The sequence below is a fragment of the Arvicanthis niloticus genome, chromosome 24 (genome assembly GCF_011762505.2).
Source record: "Arvicanthis niloticus isolate mArvNil1 chromosome 24, mArvNil1.pat.X, whole genome shotgun sequence".
Lineage (NCBI taxonomy): Eukaryota > Metazoa > Chordata > Mammalia > Rodentia > Muridae > Arvicanthis > Arvicanthis niloticus.
This window is the reverse complement of record NC_133432.1, coordinates 33,429,569-33,451,438: the sequence shown is the minus strand read 5'-3', so window position 1 is coordinate 33,451,438 and position 21,870 is coordinate 33,429,569. Positions and strand designations below refer to the sequence as shown.

At 46.4% G+C, this 21,870-nt stretch overlaps 1 protein-coding gene across 1 annotated transcript in view; it reads right to left on the bottom strand.

Moving 5' to 3' along the window:
- Wipi2 (WD repeat domain, phosphoinositide interacting 2) overlaps positions 1-15,140 on the bottom strand; it is a 34,297-nt gene extending 19,157 nt beyond the window's left edge. Inside the window, exons 1-2 of the mRNA XM_076923552.1 lie at positions 14,813-15,140; positions 6,958-7,040 (exon numbers count right to left, since the gene is read on the bottom strand). Coding sequence (XP_076779667.1) covers positions 6,958-7,040; positions 14,813-14,886 — 157 coding nt within the window. The 5' untranslated portion in view covers positions 14,887-15,140. The remainder of the gene's footprint in view (positions 1-6,957; positions 7,041-14,812) is intronic.
- Positions 15,141-21,870: the final 6,730 nt, after the last annotated feature.

The window sequence follows — 21,870 nt, the reverse complement described above, 5'->3', positions numbered from 1 at the left end:
AAGGATTAAGCCCTCTGCAAATGGCAGGGGAACGTCCATCCCTGGTCTGACCAGGAAGAGCTGACTTTGTGTGAATGCGTGTGAGCTAGGCAGTCCAAACAAAAGGTTATCGATAGGTGCCTTTCTCTGTTGGTCTCCTACTGAACCTGGTGCTTTTTTACTGGCTAGCCAGATATCATTCTCAGGATCCATCTGCCTGTCCTCCTCCCCCGGCACTAGGATTAGACACTGCCACCATAGCTATCTTTCCATGGGTCCTGGGGGGTCTACCCACTGAGCCTTCTCTCCAGCCCAGGGCTATTGCCCCACACCTTCAGCACAGCCCCCTCCACTCCATCAAGGGCAGCTCAGCTACCGTGAGGAGCAATGGTAAAGGCCAGCGATGGAAGGAGATGGCTAACAGGTCTGAACCCTTGGAAGGAGGCACACCAGTGCCAGAGTGCACCCAGGCTGATGCAGAAAACACTTTGGACACAAACTTTAGTGACCTCAAATGGTGATGGCCTAGTTTCCAGGTGGCCTCAGTCACAATGCTACCCACTTCCTCAAGGTTGGCTGTCTAAGAGTCTAACTGAGGAAAGGAGTTCCTTGGGCTAATGCTGTTGCCACAGTGGACAGCTGGCAGCAGTGATACTCCTCCAACAGGAAGAACAATGCCATTAAATAACTGATGGAACACATTCCCATAGGACTCTCAGTGACGCCAGGCAAGACCTGATGCTCCCCTACAGCACACTGAGGCAGAGGAGTGACTCTGTTACTGTAAAATCTCACAAAATTACTATTCTGACAGGTGCATGGGCTGTCAAATGGGAAAGTGCCATTTCTCAGACCTGAGAACTTAGATGCCCATGAGGTGCTCTGGTTCTAGGGAAGTCTCCCACAACCACCAAGGACACCCAACACTGAGCTATAGGTGGGCTCACTTTGTGAACTTTCAGAAGTACAAGTTTTGCAAGGAGCACAGTCCCCACTCACATGCTTCTGACCCTACATGGCATTTGAAGAAGTTCACTTCTAAACTCTGACATTTTACAAAGGTCTTTTAATGTATTTTACACAATAGTGGTCACTGCTGTTACAGTGACATTTAAAAAAGAGAGCTACAAGGATGTACATTGTGAACTTTCCAACACTGAGGCATGAGAACACATGAGAACATGTGGGACAGAAACAACAGGCAGCAGACCCAAGCTTTTACAACGTTGCCCGAGTATGAAATCAACTGGGAAAGTAGCTCAGTGGTTAGAATACATGCAGAAAACTCTCCACAACTGCATCAACACATGAGTGGTAGAACATGCCTTTAATCTGACACTTGGGAGTCAGAGACCAGAGGATCAGAAGTTCAAGGTCACCTCAACAACACTGAGGCCAGCTGGTGTACATTAAGACCCTGTGTCCAAGTGGGGGGATTGAGAAAGACTGATTGACAGATTGAGTTTGAAATGGAGGGCATGTTAGCATACACTGGTATATCCTAGCATTCAGGAATCTAAGACTGGCAGCTCATGAACTTCAGCCCAGCCTGGGCTATGCAGTAATCACACATGAAGATGAGAAGTCTGAATCATGGCAGCACTGTTAGGACCTAATTGCTGCTGGGCAAAGCTTTTATTTGTTGTTTGCTTTAAAGAACCATTAGTGGTTGGTCCTGCTCCCCAGGACCTGCCTGGCTCCTTCTGATACAACAACAAAGGCTGATAGCAAAGACCTGACTTCATGATGGGCTGCGAGGAGTCATGAGTGTACAAGACCTAAGGCTGTAATCATCAAATAAGATTCTTCACACTACTTACAGAAGAGTGACAGACAACCTTCACACTCACTCAGAGATGAGCTGGTTTTCCAGGATACCTGCCCCTATGTGAGCAGAGGTGGTCGGCACTGTAGGGGCAGATTTACCCAACAGCTTCTGGGTGGAGCATTAACTCAAATGGAGCCACCCAGAGAGCTCAGCAGGTAAAGGTGCTGGCTCTACCAGCCTGGAGACCACAGTTCAAGCTTCACAAACTACAAAAAGGTGGAAAGAGAACAGATCCCAAGACTTCCTACCCCTGCTCGAATAAAATCAAAATGCACAAATTTATAAGTATTAACTGGGATGTTCTTTGTCTGCTTAAGCATCTACTTTTAAGAATCCAAATTTACCCTGGAAGGTGCATACCTTAACCCCAGCACTCGGGAGGCAGAGGCAGCAAGATCCTGATTAGTTCCAAGGCAGTCAGGTTTATTACACTCCAAGACCCTGTATCTAAATAAATAAGTCAATAAAAATTTAAAGTGGCAGGCATATATTAGTACATGTCTTTAATCCCAGCACTCGGGAGGCAGAGGCAGCCAGATCTCTGAGTTCTAGGCCAGCATGGTCTATAGGGCCGAGTTCCAGAACAGTCAGAGCTACACAAGAAATCCTGTTTCAAAAAAAGAAAGGGGGTGGGGGGAATCAAAGTTCACTAAGGGGACACAAAAGTTGGCAAGCTACCTTCCGACACTTGTAGATGCTATCAAGACATCATACTCTGTTCCCACCAAAGCCAGTCAGGAAGTTCAGGCAGAGGCAATTGAGGACTGGGTTCTGGCATTCCTTTGCACTCTACACACCAAGCCTCCCAATACAGAGAGAACCATGATTCACACACAGCCACTGACACCAGAACCAAACAGCACAGCTGCGGCGCTCCACTCACTAGAGACTTGATCACACTTTAGCCACTGGTGGTAAAAGCCAAGGAGCCTTTTCCTGAGGTGGATCACCCTTCTGTAGAGGAGTCCTGCTTCAGATGTCAGGAATGCTGGCCTGCCTGACATCAGTAATCACTGGGTTATGTCTGTCCAGTCCATCTCAGTGAGGCTGGAGGACACTGAGGGTCCAGGAATACGGTGATGTGAGAACATAAGTAAGTAATGTCCAGGAGGCAGCGGGACACAGGGGTAGGACCAAGGGGCGCATCTAATACTGGTGGCCACTCTCTCCTAGTAGGTAATCATTTTTGAGGCAGTAACAACCAAGGTGATGCAGAAGGGTCTGTCAGACAAACTCTCTGCTGGAGTCAAGGGCACCTGCAGCACCTGACCTCCAGCAGGGAGGGGGCCTCTACCTTCCTCGTTTCCAGGACTCTGGAATTCCAAGATGGAAGGAAGCCTCAGAGTCCTTTTCGCCTTACGCTAAGGGCTGGGTACTAGTTATCTGTCTGTTCCCCAGAGTCCCCAACCTCATGCTTGAGTCACTTCTGGGCCCCAAGATTATTTAGAAGCAGCTGTCACTAGGCACCTGCCACTGCTCTTGAACAATCAGAATAGTTTGCAAGATTGAACGCCACTTCAATTAAGCCAAGTTAGGGCCATCCTTGACTACAAAGTACGTTCAAGGACACCCTGGGCTGAGACTAATCATAAACCAAAGAAGAGTGGACAAAACCTAACGGTAGGGGATGGATGCCAAAAAGTGCTTGATACTCAACTGCAACCTCAGCCCTTGGAAAACAGGAATGAGAATTGAGGCTAGCATATCTCAGGAAACAAAGCAAAGTCAGGTTTAGTGGACACTAACAGGGCACTGATAGGCAGATCTCTGAGTCTGAGGCCAGCTTGGTCTATACATAGACTTTGTCTCAACACCACCACTAGGGAAACACAAATTAACTATGAGACAGGGTCGCACATATCTGAGAGGAAAGGTCCACAGCACTGTCAATATTCAGACAGCTTTACATCATTGGTCAATGAGGCACAGCCACCCAGGAAGTGTGTCCACAGACAGGCTGTCTCTTGTCTGTTTTGTTGCTGCAGAAGTAACCAAGTTGGCACTTAAACTCTCTTTAGCTAAGCATGAACCTGAACTCCTCCCTGATTACTCTGCCCCACTGTTTCCTAAAAAAACTCTACACGCAGTTACCACACAACTGCACTCTTGAGCACTCACCTTCAAGAAATGGATGCTCACTGAGGCTTTACTTGTAAACAACAGTCCAGAGTGAGACTCTGCTCATCTTCCCATGGGTTAACAGTTAAGCTGTGAACTACTGCTCCCCAACAAAAAGAGCAAAGTATCGTCACACTTGGGTCACCTCTCAGGGAACTGTGCTGACGGAAAAGCCAATCACACACTATGGGATGGCTCAGCTGGTAAAGCATTTGTCTCACAGCTGAGAGGGCCCAAGTCTGAAGCCCCAGAGCCCACATACACTTCAGAGTATCTGGGTTCCATTCCCAGCACTCACATGACAACTCAGAACCAGCCATAACTTCAGTTCTAGGGGACCCTTGTCCATACAGGTTTGCAGGCGAAACAAACAGAAAAGACAACCTGTTACCAGGGTTGTGCCCCCACTAAGCTTCCAGTCTCCAGCTGTGATCAGTGCTCCCACCCTCTTGCCTGTGGGGTCAAGTGCTGGAGCCTGACTGAGCTCAAACAGTCAAGCCCTTGAGCCTCCTAAACTGACCTAAATACATTTGTTCTTCCTAGTTAGTTGGGCTTCAGGAAGCTCAGTAGTAACCAGACAAACAACCTGAGCACTCAGGAAGTTGAGGCAGAGCAGATGATGGGTGGGAGAACATAGGGAGGGAGGGCTGTCAACCTGAAGGGATTTTTATTTGTACTGGTTAGTATTATTTTGCTTTTTTTCAGACACGGTCGCACTCTGTATCCAGGCTGAAGGACAACACAGTCCTCCTAAGTACAGGAATTAGATGAGTCACCGCACCTAACTTTAACCTAAGGATCTTTCTATACTGGCCGTTCTTAACCTGTGGGTCTTGACCCCCTTGGGGGGTAAAAAAACCTTTCACAGGGTCACCTAAGATCATAAGGAAACACAGATATTTACATTATCATTCATAACAGTAGCAAAATTATGGTTACGAAGCAGCAACAAATTAACTGTATGGCTGGGGGTCACGACCATGAGGAGCTGTGTTAAAGGACAGTAGCCTTAGGAAGGCTGAGAACCACTGCTCTAGGTGAGAGGAGTTCTATCAGGGTCTTGGTGGATACAGGACTCTACAGTGCTAAAGCATCACAGAATTACACACACAAGCAGGTACAAGTGAAACTGCAGGAATGGAAAGAATAGTAATACTCTGGCTGTGGTATCTGACAAAGAGGCTGTAGCTCACAGATGCATGTCAATTTAAAATGAGCTCACCTTAATAATGGCACACGGGGGAGGGGCTGCAAGAATCTCAACAGGTAAAGGCACCTGCTGCCAAGCCCAACAACCTGTTTGCAATCCCTGGGACCCACATTCCCACAGGTTGTGCTCTGACCTCTACACTCGCATGATGACACATTTGCACCCAAATGCATACGAGGTTTTTTGTTGATGTTTCTGTTTTGTTTTGATATAGGGTCTGATCATACAGCTGTGGCTGACCCTGAACTCAAGAGATCTAACTGCCTCAGCCTCCCAGGTGTTGGATTTAAACGCAAATGCCACCACATGGTCACAATTTTGTTTTTAATAGTAAAAAAAAAAAAAAAAAAAAAAAAATTAACATGTGTACTGTGTGTGTACCTGCATGCCCACAGAAATAGAATACAGTGTTAGATCCTTTGAAACTGGTGTTACAGGCAACTGTGAGTCTCCTGATGTGGGTGCTGGGAATCAAACGCAGGCCCTCTGCAAGAGCAGTAAGTATTTTTAATCACTCAACCATCTGTCCAGTGAGGGCCCCTCCACCTTTTTAATACTTTAAAAGCATTAAAGTAGGCAAGATGGCTTAGTGGGTAAAAGTGTCTACTACCAGAGCTGAGTCTGACCTGGGACCCAAATAGAGGGAAGAATAAACAGACTCCTGTAAGTTGTCCTCTAACCTTCATGCTTGTGTGGTGACGCACGTGCATATTTGAGGTTACATACTAAATAAATAAAATGTAATGAGAAAAAACCTGTCATTTAATAATGTCTAGGGGTTAGGAACATCTCGGTAGGTAATGTAGTTGCTAAGGAAGCAAGAGGATCTGAGTTCAGATCCCCAGACCCATGTAAAAAGCTGGGTGGCTTAGCTCATGTCTAACTCCAGCGTGGGCAAGGCAAACAGGCAGGACCTTGGAGCTCACTGAACACCCAGTCTAGCTCTATGGACAAGCTCTAGGTTCAGTGAGAGACCCTGACCTAAACAACAACAAAAACAAAAACAAAAAAACAAAAACAAAGCAAAAGTGTGCAGAGTATTTGAGAAAGACTGCTTGTCGCCTCTGGCCTCCACATCCCCACAGCACTCTAAAAATTATTCTAATGTATTTTATTTATGTGTATGAGTGTTTCACTTGCACTTATGTGTGTGTGTACCATGTAGGTGCCTGGTGTCTACACATGTCAGAAGTGGGTGTTAGATCTCTTGTACTGGAGTTACAGATGGCTGAGAGTTACAATTCAGGTTCTTGGAACTAAATCCAGGTCATCTGAAAGAGCAACAAGTGCTCTGAGCACTGAACCACCTCTCCAGCCCCAAATGATGTTTTATGGTCATTCACTTCCAGGCCTGACCACGGTCCTACAGAGAGCTGTTACTTCTTTTTCAGAAGCCCCAGCTTGTGGCTCTTCTGCTATCCCAATACACAGACCACCATCAAAAAATGACCAAAGGAAAGCATTTCTATGGGGCTGGAACAGTTCCATTTTCTAGGACCCCTTTATGACAGCAATGCAGTCTAAATGGTGTTTGGGGGAGGGTGTGAGAAATGATAGATTACATATGGTGAGATGCCAGGTCCTGAAAGCCCAAACACACAACCCTAAAAATACACTAATTATACACAAATATCCAGAGATCGAGAAGAATACCTAGATGGTCAGTCCCTAGCTATAAGTTCCTGGGGTGGCTAGGGTGGAATAGGACTGGCCCAGAGCTGTATGAACTTGAACTGCCCAGTGTTGGAGTAAAGATTGCATTCCAATTCTAGATCAACAGGTCTACTTTGTTTAACAAGGGGAAAATAAAGCAAGCACTTACTGCATTCATAGATCTGTTCCAGCTTATCCACAGAAGAAAGGGAGAAAAACTTATACCCGGACTTACTACCAACAGCTAGGGACCTGCAAAAAAGCCAAATTCAGAAGTAAGAGCTGATGCATGTATACAGCAATCGTGCATAAACCAGTGCCCACTTTATTCACCAGTCACCAGGTTTTTATCAGATATCACCAGCATGTTCTGAGTTATCTCATGGGTCTGTATCAGGGATTTGGCAGAGGATGCTATAAGCCAGAATTCTGTAAAGCATATGGCATGACCATTGAGACAGGGGTCTTATCACAACTGCATACTGTAGGCTGGCTGGCCTGTAAGCATCCAGGAATACTCCTGTGTTGCCTCCCTTCCAATCTTAGGAGGATGGGCCATACCTGGCTTGACGTGTGTTCATGGGATCTAAACCCTCCCTCACACTTGTACAGCATGTGTTTTTTACCCTCTGAGCCATCTCCTCAGCCCCAATGGTCTTTCATTTCATATTAATGTGTATGAAGGTACCCAGTTGTAGACCTTAAATATACTCAAATTTTTCAGTTACCCCTCCCCACCATAAAGCCTGGGAAAAGATTAAAATAGTAAAAACAGATGAACAAAATTCATTTTGAGCCCTAAATGAAGAGTAATTAGCTGTCAATCAGTGACTGCAGACATGCTTGGCTGATGTGGCACTTGTGAGTCTGCAAGTTTAGTAAGCCATACTGCATTCTACACTTTGAACAATGATACTTACAAACTGGGCTTAGTGTCCATCCTTGTTTCAGGACTGCCTTTCACTCACTGCCTTAAGCACTCTCGTAAGGTGCTGTGGCCAGGAGGTGGGGTTTTCAGAAATGGCACGCACCAAGGAACTATTCAGACCCTGGAACTGGAAGACTTTGCTGCCTTAGACCATTGGTTCTCAACTAGTGGGTCTCTACCCTTTTGAGGTCACATTATCAGATTCATAACATTACAATCCATAACTGTAGCATAATTACAGTTATGAAGTAGCATTAATTTTGTGGTTGGGGGTCACCACACCATGAAGAATTGTATTAAAGGGTCGCAGCATTAGGAAGGTTGAGAACCACTGCCTCAGACTGAAAAGGCTTATGTTTGAGCGTCCATGTTTACCAACTCCCAGCTCTGGCTAAAAAGCTCAGAGCAGGAAACATTGGTGACACCAAATGAAGGAAGTCCTGATCAGAAAATTCTATCCCAAGAATGCAACTGAGTAAGGAAGAGAGAGCAGCACACACAGCTGTCCCCAGCACAAAGGATGATTAGGGAGAAACAAGGAGACACAATAGATTCAGACACTAGGCCTGGTTTTGGTTTAATGCTGAAAAAAGATGAAAACACATCTTCGTGGGCACATGGGCAGACGAGAGGACTGCCAGCCATTTGTATTTGTATCCCAGGAAAACACCCGAGGCTACACTAACAATCAGCTCATCACTTGACATTTCTGGCCTTCCCACAGAGAGGTGGAATGCATTCCTCGACCTGGGTATGGCAGCACCTGCAATCTCAGCACTTGGGAGGCAGAGGCTGGAAGATCAGAAATTCGAGGTCCTCCCAGGCTATATACCAAAATCAAAGGCAGCCTGGTCTACATAAGGCCCTGATTCAAATCACCAAAAGGGAAAAAGAAAAAGAAAGCCACACACTTCCAGAATGAAGCTCTGTGAGTGCTGGGGAAACCTGAGGACCACAGCTGCTCTCTACTGGCCTATAGGGTTTGTCTTTGCAAGACCCACTACACTGAGTTCTTTCCACCAAGTGCTCAGGTACAGACTGGACACACTGTGAGTAGCAACAGATAGCTGTGGTGGTGCACACCCTGAGTCCCAGCACTTAGGGATCCAGCCTGCTCTACAAGGCAAGTCAGATGTGTATCAATGTAAAATTAAAAAAACAAACCAAAACAAAAAAAACCCAAAACAAACAATAAAATCCCAGCAGCAGCAAAAAAGCAAATCGGTGTTCAAGAAAGTATTTTCCAAAAAAAAAAAAAAAAGTGTTTTCCTGCCGGGCGTGGTGGCGCACGCCTTTAATCCCGGCACTTGGGAGGCAGAGACATGGGGAATTTCTGAGTTTGAGGCCAGCCTGGTTTACAGAGTGAGTTCCAGGACAGCCAGGACTACACAGAGAAACCCTGTCTCGAAAACCAAAAAAAAAGAAAAAAAAAGAAAGAAGAAAAAAAAGAAAGTATTTTCCAGACAATAAAAAAAGTTTGCTACTGTAAGCAAATTTTAATTGCTTACCTTGACTGCTTCTGAATTTAAAACACAAATCACCCTGGCCCTTGGGAGGTAGAAGCAGGAGTTCAAGGCCAACCTGGCCTCATAGTGAGTCCCTGTCTCAAAGTAAAAACGAAACAACCATAATACCAAGAAGCACAAAGAAAGTTAAGACAAACATCATTCCTAACTTGTCTATTTTCCTGTGTGGTCTTTAAGATTTTCATCCACCGCACCCCCCAGCTGTGAGCGCAGGTCCTCTGCAACAAGAGCCCCCAAAGAAAACTTTCCTGTGTTATTAAAACCAAAGGACATATTGTTTTTATGCTTATTTGAAACAGAATCTCACTAAGTAGAAGCTGGCCTGGGACTTTAATCCCCCTGCCTCAGACTTCCTGAGTGCTGGGATAGACACGAACCAGTATGCCTGCTTTGGCAAATTCATTTTGGGCTCAGAGTTTTGTGTATGTCACATCAGATGGTCAGAACATGTGAGATACACATGTAATTCTATGTAAATGTGTCTGAATGTATGTATGTACACTACATAGTTACAGAAGCCAGGACAGCCAAACAGGGTGCTGGACCCCTGAAACTTAAGTAACAGGTGCTTATGAGCCATCATGTGGGTCCAGGTCTTGGTCCTCTGCAAGAGCACTAAGTGTTCTTAACTGCTTGAGCCATCTCTCCAGCCCCCTGACCATAATCTACAAAAATGTTTCTGGAACCATCAGCATGTGTGATGATGCTCTGGGTTCAATCTCCAGCATAAAAATAAAAACACCGATCCCGCAAACAAACTCCTATCCTTACAGACAGCTGCCAGGTTTTCCTCATGAGCACCCCGCTTCTCATTTCTTGTTTGCTTGGAAATCACAAAATGAGCTTTAGGGAGGTCCTTATCTAAGAGCATGAGAGTGGATTCTGGGTTCCAGAGAGTCTGGCTCTCAGTGAGCAATGCTCCCTATGAATCTTTTTGATGTTCTAGATACACAGAACTGATTAGAGTATTAAATACCTGGGCTAGAGTTTTAAAGCGAAAACCCACCAAACTGACTGTGACTGGGGAAGATAAGTAGTTAAATGACACTGCAAGTCAGCTTGGGTCAGCACATCAGAGCACTGCTGGGCATGACTGGCCCTGAAGTCCCAGGTCAGTGTAACACTTCATTAGACACAATCAGGTTCACATATACACCTCCTGGGAAGGTTCTCTTGACAGAAAATACAGACATTTATAATCATGAAAAAGGCAGAACCCAATGAGAGGTGAGATTTATTCTATTAGCAATAAATGCTTATGCCATATTAAAGTTAACCCAGGCTCAGGGATGTAGCCATTGGTGGAGCACTTGCCTGGCTGGCATGTGCAAAGCCCTGAGTTAAATCCCTGGTTGTCCAATGTGATCCTTATTGACAAAGGGGAAGACAGACTGCAAGAGGGATGGAGAGGACACTTGGGAGGAGGAGCTGGAGGACCTCCAGCTCAAGGCCAACTGAGGCTGCATATTGAGACTGTCTAAAAAACTAAAGGTGTTAAGGGTACCAGATGGTGCCCAGCTTTAACTCTGGCATTGGGGAGGAAATGCAGGAGGAAGCTCTGTGAAGTTCAAGGCCAACCATGGCCACACAGCACAGTAAGTTCAAGGCCCAGGCTGGCCTTGAGCTACAAAAGACCCACTCACAAGCAAGCAAACAGATGTATTTGCTTGGGCTGAGTGGATGGTTCAGTGGTTAAAAGCATGTATTGCTCTTGCAGAGGACTTGCACTCGATTCCCAGCACCCACAACAGGTAACTCACATGCCTGTAACTCCAGCACGAGGGAATCTGATATGTAAGACCTCCTCAGGAACATACATATGCTCCTTTCTCATCTTCCCATCCCGTGAGTCAAGCCTGTTGCAACATCCTTTTGCTACTTCATGAGGCCATGGGGAAGGAACCGCCATCTTGAAATGGTATCTCTGTTACTGAATTTAAAAATGAACCTGAAGTGGATGGTAGACTTCCACTTCACCATGAGAACATGTAGCAGACCTGTCCCTCAGCTCTCAGCCATCAGTCTATAAGGCACTCCGGTCATCACCTTCACTGTGAGAAGGGCACACTTGATTATGCAGGTGAGTAGGACACGCCACCACTGTAAACAGGAAGCTGACTGCCCCATGGCTGCAATCATCTGACAGGTGCTATTAAGACCACAGCCAGGCCAAATTCATGGAGAAACCAGCCCATTCCCACTCCAGATCTGTACCAGAAGTCCTGAGGCCTTTCAAAGTATCAGAAGCAGAGTTCTTTCATTGGCTGATCTTTGTAGGGAGTTAATAATGTTCCCTAAGAAACACCAAAACTGGGAACCACGCTGCCCTGGAACGTATCACAAGGTTCTGTGGGTCACTGTCCATCTACAGTAATCTGCAGTAACCACTACAGCAGTCTCCTGTTCTCAACTATCTGCTCTGCAAAGCAAACCGGAGGCAGACAAGTTAAGGCTGAAGGCTTTGAAAGCTACCTTTAATTTACAGGTAAATAGAGAATAGTTCCTCCCACAGTGGTGCCTGGCAATGGAGGGAGTTGAGTGGAAGAAAGCAGTTAATGCCTTTAGACCCTTTCTAACATGGGGTGGGGTGCAGTGTTCCTTTGTTCTAGCCCTCTGGGAACAGAAGCTTAGATAGAATAGACACAGTCACCTGTGTCTCTGACTTCCCAAAATCCTCTGGAAAACCTCCTGATGAGTCAACGTGAGAATCCTATGGCAGCCATTTACTTGTTAAGGTCAACTTGGAAAAGCTAGCCTGCTCCCACATAAGCCTGCCACTGTAGGGACACAGGGGAATTGACACCCAGGGTGGGCTGCTCTTCCTGTCCTTTCCATCGCTCTCCTTTAAAAACAAAACAGACAGTAAAGAGCAGATCACACTGGGCTCACTTTTAGAATAAGAAGCATAAAAAGAAAAACCTCTCAACATGTGAAGTGATATTACTAGTACGAGAAAAAAGAGACTAATGTAGTTTGGAAATATAGTATTTGAGCACTTAAAAGAGGCATTGAAATTACTACAGAACAGATGGATATTCTTAATGTACAGTGGCCCCCATCTATCCCTGAACACAGCAAATGGGATTCCACACAAGGTTCAAAGCCTGGCTGAAAACCTTTTAAATTCCATGTGGTATATGTCATGTATTTCTGCACACATGGATGCAAATCTGTGTGCACGTATGTGTATATGTCCATGGAGGCTACAGACCAGATGGTCATCTTCCTTTACTGCACTCCATCTTGCTATCTGAGACAAGGTCTCTTATGAATCTGGAGACTATTACTCTTTGGATAGACTGGTGGGCCAGAAGGCTCTGAGGATGATCAACCTAACCTATCTACCTCTGTTCCTATGCCTACACAGGCCCTAGAGTTACAGATGCCCCGGCCTCCCACAACCCCTGTCTGGCTTTTACATTGGCAGTGATGAACTAAACTCAAGTCCTCATGCCTCAGCCCCTTGCTTTTGTTTTTTCCCTTCCCCCAACCCCCTTCTCTTTAAACAAGGTCTCTCTAGTCAGTCCTGGCTATACAGGAATTCGTTCTGCAGTCCAGGCTGGCCTTGGATTCAGAGATCCTCCTACCTCTGCCTCCCAAGCGATGAGATTAAGAATGTATGTCACCACCACCTGACCTGTTCTTTGTTTAAAAAAAAAAATGCTGGCTGGACATGGTGGTACACACCTGCAATTCCAGCACTTGGAAGGTGTAAGAGTACCAGGAATTCAAGGCTAGCAGGGGTGGGGGTGGAGGGACAGACAGGGTTTCTCTGTGTAGCCCTGGCTGTCCTGGAACTCACTCTGTAGACCAGGCTGGCCTTAGACTCAAGAGACCTTCCAGGCTCTGCCTCCCAGCACCGGATTAAAGGAGTGTGTCACCAAGCCTGAGCTCACATATGCACTGAAGTCATGTCACTGTACTGAATTCCTTCCAACGTAGGTTTCTAGATCTCTTTGGCAAGTCAAAAAATGACACAGTAAGTCTTGTTTTTAAGTAATAACTTCATAAACTAATGGGTTCGGGTATGAGGGAGGGGTGTCTAAAAACAAAGAAGTAAAGCCTCATAATATTAGAATTTCCTAACTAGCCTCAAACCCTAATGGCTTAGAAGCCAAATCACTACTGGTTGGAAATGCTTCCCTCCGACCTGGATGGTGCCTGCTTATTCACTGGGCAACAGGTTGTCCCTGTAGCTTTCTTCGTGCTGGCTTTAGGGCACAACACAGTCTTTAGCAACCCGAATGTGTGAGAGGCACACATCTACCGGTGTGCATACATTTGTGTGGAGGCCAGTGGTTGATGCCAGGTATACCCTCTTTATTTACCAAAGCAGGGTCTTTCCCCTGAACCCCAGAGCTCACTGACCCTGCTCATTAACTAGTCAGGGAGCTGCTAGGATTATAGACAGATGCCTAGCTTTTATGTGGGTGCTGGGATACCAACTCTGGGCCTCAGGAGTGTCTGACAAGTGCCTTATCCATTGAACCATCTCTCCAGTGCCCTGGTCCACTATTACTTCTAGACTCAGTGTCTTTGCATTCTGTTCTGAGGTAGAAAAGACGCAGTGTGGTACAAGAGAAAGAACACCAAGAGAGCAAGCTCAGGGGAAGACAGCCTAACCCTGACCCATCCCACTATTAACCAACTTTAAGATCCTGGCAGACTCTAGCCCTTTCTGAACTTCATGGTCTCATTTGTGGCTGGACCTGGTGACCCAATCTCAGGACAGCTCCTCCTCCTTGAGACTGTGTGAAGGTCCAACTGAGCACCTGTTGCTTACCTACCTCCATACTGGGATTTGCTGTTCTCCAGTCTAACTTTTAATTGAGGAAAAACAAAAGCCTCAGTCTCTGCCTTGCTAATGCTATTGTGCCAGTAGCAACCAACTCCTCAGTGTGATGCCAAGTGACCCATTCCTCCTCTTACATCACTTCCTCTTACTCACTTCCCAAGATGGCTCGTCTCCCTTCCAGTCCAATAACTCATCCTTCCTTCCTCAGGAACCTCATCTATTACCTACCTTCCAGGTATGCCAAGGAGGCAGCCTTGAAGAACCAGATCGGGACCTACAGCAGTTCAGTCTGGTAAAACAGTGGATCGGTACGAAGGTTCTTTTTTTTAGCCCAGGAATAGCCCTCCTCACCCCTTTTTGAAGCTCCCAGACCCCTTGAGGACAAAGTCTCAGAGACCAAAGGCCCGGGTTACTATTGTACTTGCCAGAAAGAACGGCAGAAAAGAAAGAAGAAGACAAGAGAAAGAAAAGCCACGAAAAGCGATAGAAGCACTGAGGATACAGATGTATAGAAAGAGGGAGGCGGGCGATGCCCAGGACCAGGACGGCCGCGAAACCGAGTCCGGGTGACAGGCAGGAAGCGGCGTGCACAGTTCCTTCCCAACTTTGTCTCAGGACAGGTGGATGGGAGCACCCGAGTTCCATCCCCTCCTCCGGTCCCGGAGGCAGCAGCGCTCCAGCGGCCGCGCGGGCTCAGCACGCCCCCCGCCCATACCCCTCAAGCTGACACAGGCCCTGACCTCCGACCCGGGCCCGTGCCCGAGCCCGGCCTTACGTGTTATCCTGGTTGAAGTTGGCGAACAGCAGCTGGCCGGCGCCGGCCTCTCCGCTCTGGCTCGCCAGGTTCATGGCTGCGCGCGCGCGACGGACTCGGTCCCCCTTGGCGGGAGCGCGCGCGGCTCAACTCGGGCGGCCCGCGGGGAGCACGCTACACTCAGGACCTACGTCTGGTCCGGCTGGTCGCCCCGCTCGCCGCCTCTCGCTGCGCGGGGACCAACTGCCGCCTCATCCCGTCCCCACTCTTGTTTATGCTCCAGAACCGGGACGGGCTGCGCGCTTGCGCGGTCCCGCCCACCCTCGCGACGCACGCCGGCGTACCGCGCAGGCCCGCTGCGTAGGCCCCGCCTCTTCACCTCAGTCTCCCGCGGGTATTTCCGGTCGACTGCGCATGCATAAAGGTGCGCTGGTGGGTGCGCCTGCGCGTGGCGGAGGGTGGGCGGGAGCTTGCCGTGTGTGAACGCCGACGTACATAGTTGGTCCTAGTTCGTTAGCTTGAAGAGAATGTCACATGTCCGTTTTGCAGATTTGAAAAGCGAGGCTCAGAACTGTAAACAATTAGCCAGATGTTGGATCTGAGACTGGAAATGACTTCTCCAAGGCGCGCGCGGTCACCGTCCTTGGGACAGGATTCTACTTTAAATGTATTAATCCTTGCAATAGTATATGGGGAGCACCTTTCTCTCCATCTTCCCGCTCTCCTTCCATTCTTTCCTTTCTCCTCTTCTCCTCAAGGGGATGTACATCCCCTGGTGCCAAAGGTCCCCCAGAAAAGCGAGACTTCTGTGCTGTTAGAACTGAATCTGTAGGCAAAGTTTTTAGACTAGCTTTGGACTCTAGCAGAGGCTGACCTTGAATTCCTGCCTTTACCTTTTAAAAGATTACAGACATGCACCACCATTCTTGCTTAAAATAGCCATTAAAATGGTTTCTTTTGGCCTTTGGAGTCCTTGACTGGTCTGGAACTCACTGTCTTAACCTTCAACTCAGACATCTACTGCCCTCAGCCCTCTGCCCTCTGCCCTCTGCATTCTGGTGCTGGAATTAAATGTGCTGTGATTCCCAGCTTTTCGTTTTTAAAATGAATTCTTTGAGAACTTCATGCAATGTGCTTTGATTATATTCAACCTTGCCACCCAGATCTGCTCTTTTTCCATACCCACCCAACTTTGTGGCTTTTTTCCCCCTTTTTAAACCCACCAATTCCATTTTGTGTTGCCTATATATTTTTGGCTATAGCCTTCCACTGGAGCGTTGTCACCCTATCAGTGACCATACCCTTGAAGAAAACTGATTCCCCGTTCGCAGCAGCTATCAAGTAACAATAGCTTCTTAGCTAGGAGTGGGGCTTCATGCCCATCTCTTTGATTGATACTGAGATTTTGTCTGGCTTGACCTGCATAGGTCTGGTCTATTCTGCCACAACTGCTGTGAGTTCATGTGTGCAGCTGCCCTGCTGTATCTAGAAAACACCATTTCCTTGAAGGCATCCAGGGCCCCTGAGCACTGGGAGGAGGGTTGTAGTATATATGGCCCACTTTCAGGTAGTCGTGGGCCTCTGTGTCAATCACACCATTTTTTGCAAGTAGAAGCTTTTCTGATGACAGCCGAGATATGCATTTATCTATGGGAGTAACAATAAAGGGTCAATTTAATATTACGTCCATTTGGCAGACTGGTGGTGGTAAGGCCTCCCCTAAGGCCTGTGGGCCACCTGCCCACAGGTTCTTGGCCTTGACAATGGTACTGGATATGGGTTTCATTTTGTGGACCAGGCCTTAAATCCAATTAATATTATTGGCACAAGGAAAGACTTTCGGAGTGGGACCCCAATAACCCAAGTATTAAGACCAACAATAAATGGAACCTCATGAGACTACCAAACTTTTTTTTGCAAAGAACATAATCATTTGAGTCAAGAGGAAAGCTTCAGAACGGGTGACAACCTTCAAAAGCTGTACGCCTGACAGAGAGTTACTATCAAGAATATACAAACTTCAGAATGGGTAAACAACCTTCAAAAGCTGTACACCTGACAGAGAGTTACTATCAAGAATATACAAACTTCAGAATGGGTAAACAACCTTCAAAAGCTGCACACCTGGCAGAGAGTTACTATCAAGAATATACAAACTTCAGAATGGGTAAACAACCTTCAAAAGCTGCACACCTGACAGAGAGTTACTATCAAGAATATACAAACTTCAGAATGGGTAAAAACCTTCAAAAGCTGTACACCTGACAGAGAGTTACTATCAAGAATATACGAAGAACTGAAAAAAAACCCCATCAAGAATATAACCCAATTTTTAAAAAATGGGGCATGGGTTTAATCCCAGCATTCAGGAGGCAGAGGCAGGAGGATCTCTGAGTTGGAGGCCAGCCTGGTCTATAGAGTGAGTTCCAGGACAGCCAGGGCTACACAGAGAAACCCTGTCTTGAAAAAAAATCACCCCACCCCCAAATGGGACATGGAACTAACTGAACATGAAGTTCCTAAAAGATGAAGCAAAACCAGCCAGGAAACATTCTTTTAAAAATTCAGCATTCTTAACCATCAGGGAAATGCAAATTAAAAATTTGAGGTTTTCTCTTGCTCTCAGTCAGAACTGAGGCTAAAAAAAAAATTTTTTTTTAAGGCTAGCACAGATGTGGGGAAAGGGAACACTTACTTGCTGCTGGTGGGAGTGCCAGCAGCAAAACCACTAGGGAAATCAGTGTGGAGGTTCCTCAAAAAGCTGAAAATAGGGCTGGAGAGATGGCTCAGTCGTTAAGAGCATTGACTGCTCTTCCAAAGGTCCTGAGTTCAATTCCCAACAACCACATGGTGGCTCACAGTCATCTGTAATGGGATCTGATGCCTGCTTCTGGTGTGTCTCAATCAGCTACACTGTACTCACATAAATAAATAAATATTTTAAAAAAAGAAGCTGGAAATAGATCAACTACATGTCTCACCTCTACCACTCCCGAGCATACACCCTGAGGACCATCTCTTACTACAGAGATCCCCGACCATCTGTGTCTGCTGCTGTACTGTTCATACTAGACAGGAAGTGGAAGCTGCCTGCATGCCCGTCAGCTAATGAACGGATGATGAGATTATGGTACATTTACACAATGGGTACTACTGAACTGGTAAGAAAAAAAATGAAATTCTGAGCCTCACAGGTCATCGAATGGAGCCAGAAATAATCACTCTAAGGGAAGTCACACAGACCCCAAAGACAAACACCCCAGGATTTCTTCATTCATTCGTGGATGTTAGATTACAATCTTTAGGCGTGTGTGTTTCACTTGGAATACCCATAGAAATCAGGAAATTCGTAAGGGGCCATGGGAGGCAGCTTTCATGGAAGGGGAGATCAAATGCAGTGGTATAAAGAGGTACAGGGGCAGGAACGGTTAAATGGGTGGGGGATGGGCATTCGGAGGAGAGGAGGGAACACAGGGAGGGTCCATTAATGCTAAAGAATTTAGGAAAAGCCATATGGCAGCTCATTACTGTAGAAGCTTCCTATATTACACAGATATGCACATAGAAGAAGAGTTCAATGGAGTTACCCTATTAACAGGACAACAAAGCCCTACCAGACAGCACAGGCTAATAAATAAAAAGCCCCATGCCTGGAATGAGTCATCTCTTTTACAGATGTTGGATCGTGAGGTCAAAAGGTTCCCAAACATGACAGGCTACTGCCAATGGTTACCCTCCAGAATTTGATGGCAATAAGCTGAAGATGCCATGTACTCAAGTCACCGAACATGGGGGAATCTATTGACCTGGAAATCTCATCCCTCCTGGCTGTTCATAGAGCGTCCCTCCAGCATCGGTACAGCTAGAAGGGCCTCTGTATACTCCTGAAGTAGATTGGGAGTCATCAGTCTTGCCCAGCTGTGAACCTTACGAGTTATAATAACCAGTCCTGATTTAAAAAAAACAAAAAACAAAAAACAAAAAACCGCCCACTGGAAACAAAACACACCCACTAGAGACAAAACACGCCCACCGGAAACAAAACACACCCACTAGAGACAAGACACGCCCACTGGAAACAAAACACACCCACTAGAGACAAGACACGCCCACTGGAAACAAAACACACCCACTAGAGACAAGACACGCCCACTGGAAACAAAACACGCCCACTAGAGCAATACTGGTATGAACGCCATGGAAGTAGCCAAGATGGCCTTGTTAATAAAAGGAATAAATTCCCCCACCTGACACAACACCTGGAAATGATTTTAAGGACGCTTAACTAACATGTGGGCAATGACTTACCTAGGGGTTAGGGGATAAAGAGATGACAAACTCACAGACACATGGACACAAAAAAGCTGGAACTGGGTGATCTGCGCTCTGATGGAGAAGCTGCAGCAGGCAGAAAGCTCGGCATATTTGTTACATAGATGAGCGTGAACAACCCATCCTCCTCTCCCAGTGTCTCAAGTGATGCTGAATTGTAGGTGTGCACCGCTTGCTTAGCCATATTTTATTTCAATTAAACAATCCATTTCCTTATTTATTTTGAGACAGTTACTTACTTATGCTGCCTAGACTAGCCTGAAGCTCACTGTGTAAATCAAGGCAAACCTCAAACCCTCAGAGATGTGTCTGTTTCTCTGTCTGGAGTGCTGTGATTCAAACCCTGTGCCATCACACGGGTCTGTTGTTTATTTGGGGGAAAGATTCCAATTATTGCCTTATGGCTCCCAATTCACTATGTAGACAGAATGGACCTTGAGCTCCTCATTGTCTTGCCTCCATTGGACTGGGATTACAGGTGTGTACCATTGAGCCCTGTTTTATGACTTTATGTGGTGCTGGAAATCAAAACCTGGCATTAAGCAAGCTAGCCAGGGCAGACACTCCAGCTGAACTGCTGTTTCGGGTCTCCAGGGTTTTCTTTGATGATGCAATTGAAAAGTAAAGTGTATTTTTAAAGTTTTATGTTCTAAGTGGGTTCCTCCTTTTTTCTTTCTTTCTTTCCTTCTTTCTTCCTTTCTCTCTTCCTTCATTCCTTTCTTTCCCTTCTTCCTCCTCCTCCTCTTCCTCCTCTTCCTCCCCCTCTTTCTTCGTCTTCTTTTTCTTCTTCTGGTTTTTTTATTTTTTTTTTTTTTTTTTTTTTTTTCGAGACAGGGTTTCTCTGTGTAGCCCTGGCTGTCCTGGAACTCACTCTGTAGACCAGGCTGGCCTCGAACTCAGAAATCTGCCTGCCTCTGCCTCCCAAGTGCTGGGATTAAAGGCGTGCGCCACCACTGCCCAGCTTCTGTTTTTTTTAAAGACAGGGATCTTACTATATATCCCAGGCTGTCCTTGAATTTCTAAGCTTCAGCCTCCTGAGTTCTGGAATTATAGACATGCACCACCACACCCAGTTAAGGAGGTGCTGGGAATGAAAGCCAGGCTCCATATATGTTAGGCAATTGCTTCACCCACTGGGACATAGCCTCCCACAAGCCCTGTTTATTGTTGCTTTGTTTGTTCTTTGAGACAGGGTTTCACTATGTAGCCCTGGCTGACCTGGCACTTGCTCTGTGGACTAGACTGGCCTCAAATTCTGCCTACTTCTGTCTCCTGAGTGCTGGGATTAAAGGTGTACCCCACCACCCCTGGCACAGTCAAAGTCTTTAACAAGGATCTGCTCCTGCAATCCAGTGTCCGGGGTCTGGGTAAGCATAGGAGCTTGGCCAGGTCCACCCAGAGTTTATCACTGCTCCTGAGTGGGTGCAGCCTATTGTGAGTGCATAGCTCTCCGGTCCTCTGCACCCTCACTGACCCAGGAAGAACTTCCCTTGGCTTACTCTTCTCCACTGAAGTTAACTTCTGGTTTAAGATAAAGTCAATCCCTCTGGGCAAAGCCAGGGAGCACTTATTAAGGTTGGCCTCGTCCCCAGGCAAAGCCCAGGGACATTGCACTCTGGCTGGCAATGGGGACTGGCTTTTCTTGCTTGCTCTACATATGAGCCCCGGGTGGGGCTGTGTGTGAGTGGTGGCTACTGCTCTTTTTGAATATGTTTTGTTTTCTATATATCTATGTATATATCTATCAATGTATCTATTTATTTATCTATCTGCCATCTATTTACCTATCATCTATGTATCTATCTCTATCTACCTATCTACCTCTATCCATCTATCTATCTATCTACCTATCTATCTATCCATCCATCCTTTATCTTTCTGCCATCTATCAATCATCTGCCTATCATCTATCTGTCTGTCTATCTATCTTTATTTATTTATGATATCTGTGGAGAACATCAGAGAACATCTCTTAGGATTCAGTTCTCTACTTCCACTGTTGATTCTGGGATGGGGAATTTGTCAAACTCAGATCACCTGGTTTGTAAGGCAAGCACTTTTATCTACAAAGTCCTTCTCTGGCCCTCCCTTCCTTTCCTTTCTCTTCCTGAGACAGGGTCTCATGCAGCTCAGGCTGGTTTTCTAGACGTCCTCTGTAAATGGTGATGGCCTTTAATGTTCTTTGAAAAATACTATTTTATGTGTGTGAGCCTTTTCTCTGCATGTATCTCCACCAGGTGTGCAGCCTCATCAGAAGTCAGGAGAGGGCATCCGATCCCTGAGGCTGGAGTTACGGACCCTGTGAGTGGTGGCCATGTGGTGCTGGGACAGAAACTCCCATTATCTGCAAGAGCAATGACTGCTCTTAATTCCTGAGCCAACTCTCAAGCCCAGTGACCTCGAACTCCTGATTCCCCCATCTGTACCTCTAAAGTGCTGGGGTTTCAGGTGTACACCAAGTACACGGAGCTGAGCCTCGAACTTGCTATATTCAGTCTTGAAGTCAGCATCCTCCTGCCTCAGCTTCTGGAATGCTGGAACTGAAAATGTGTGCCACCACATTCTGCTTGGCCTTGAACTTCTGATCTTCCTCCCTCCACCTTGGGGATTACAGATCTGTGACTCCCTGCCTGGTTTATTTACCTTTGGGAAGAGAACCCAGGGCCTCTTCATATTGGGCAAACACTCTACCGGGAACCTTTCCAGCCACTTTATAATGAACACATTCTTTTTATCTTTTGCCTGCT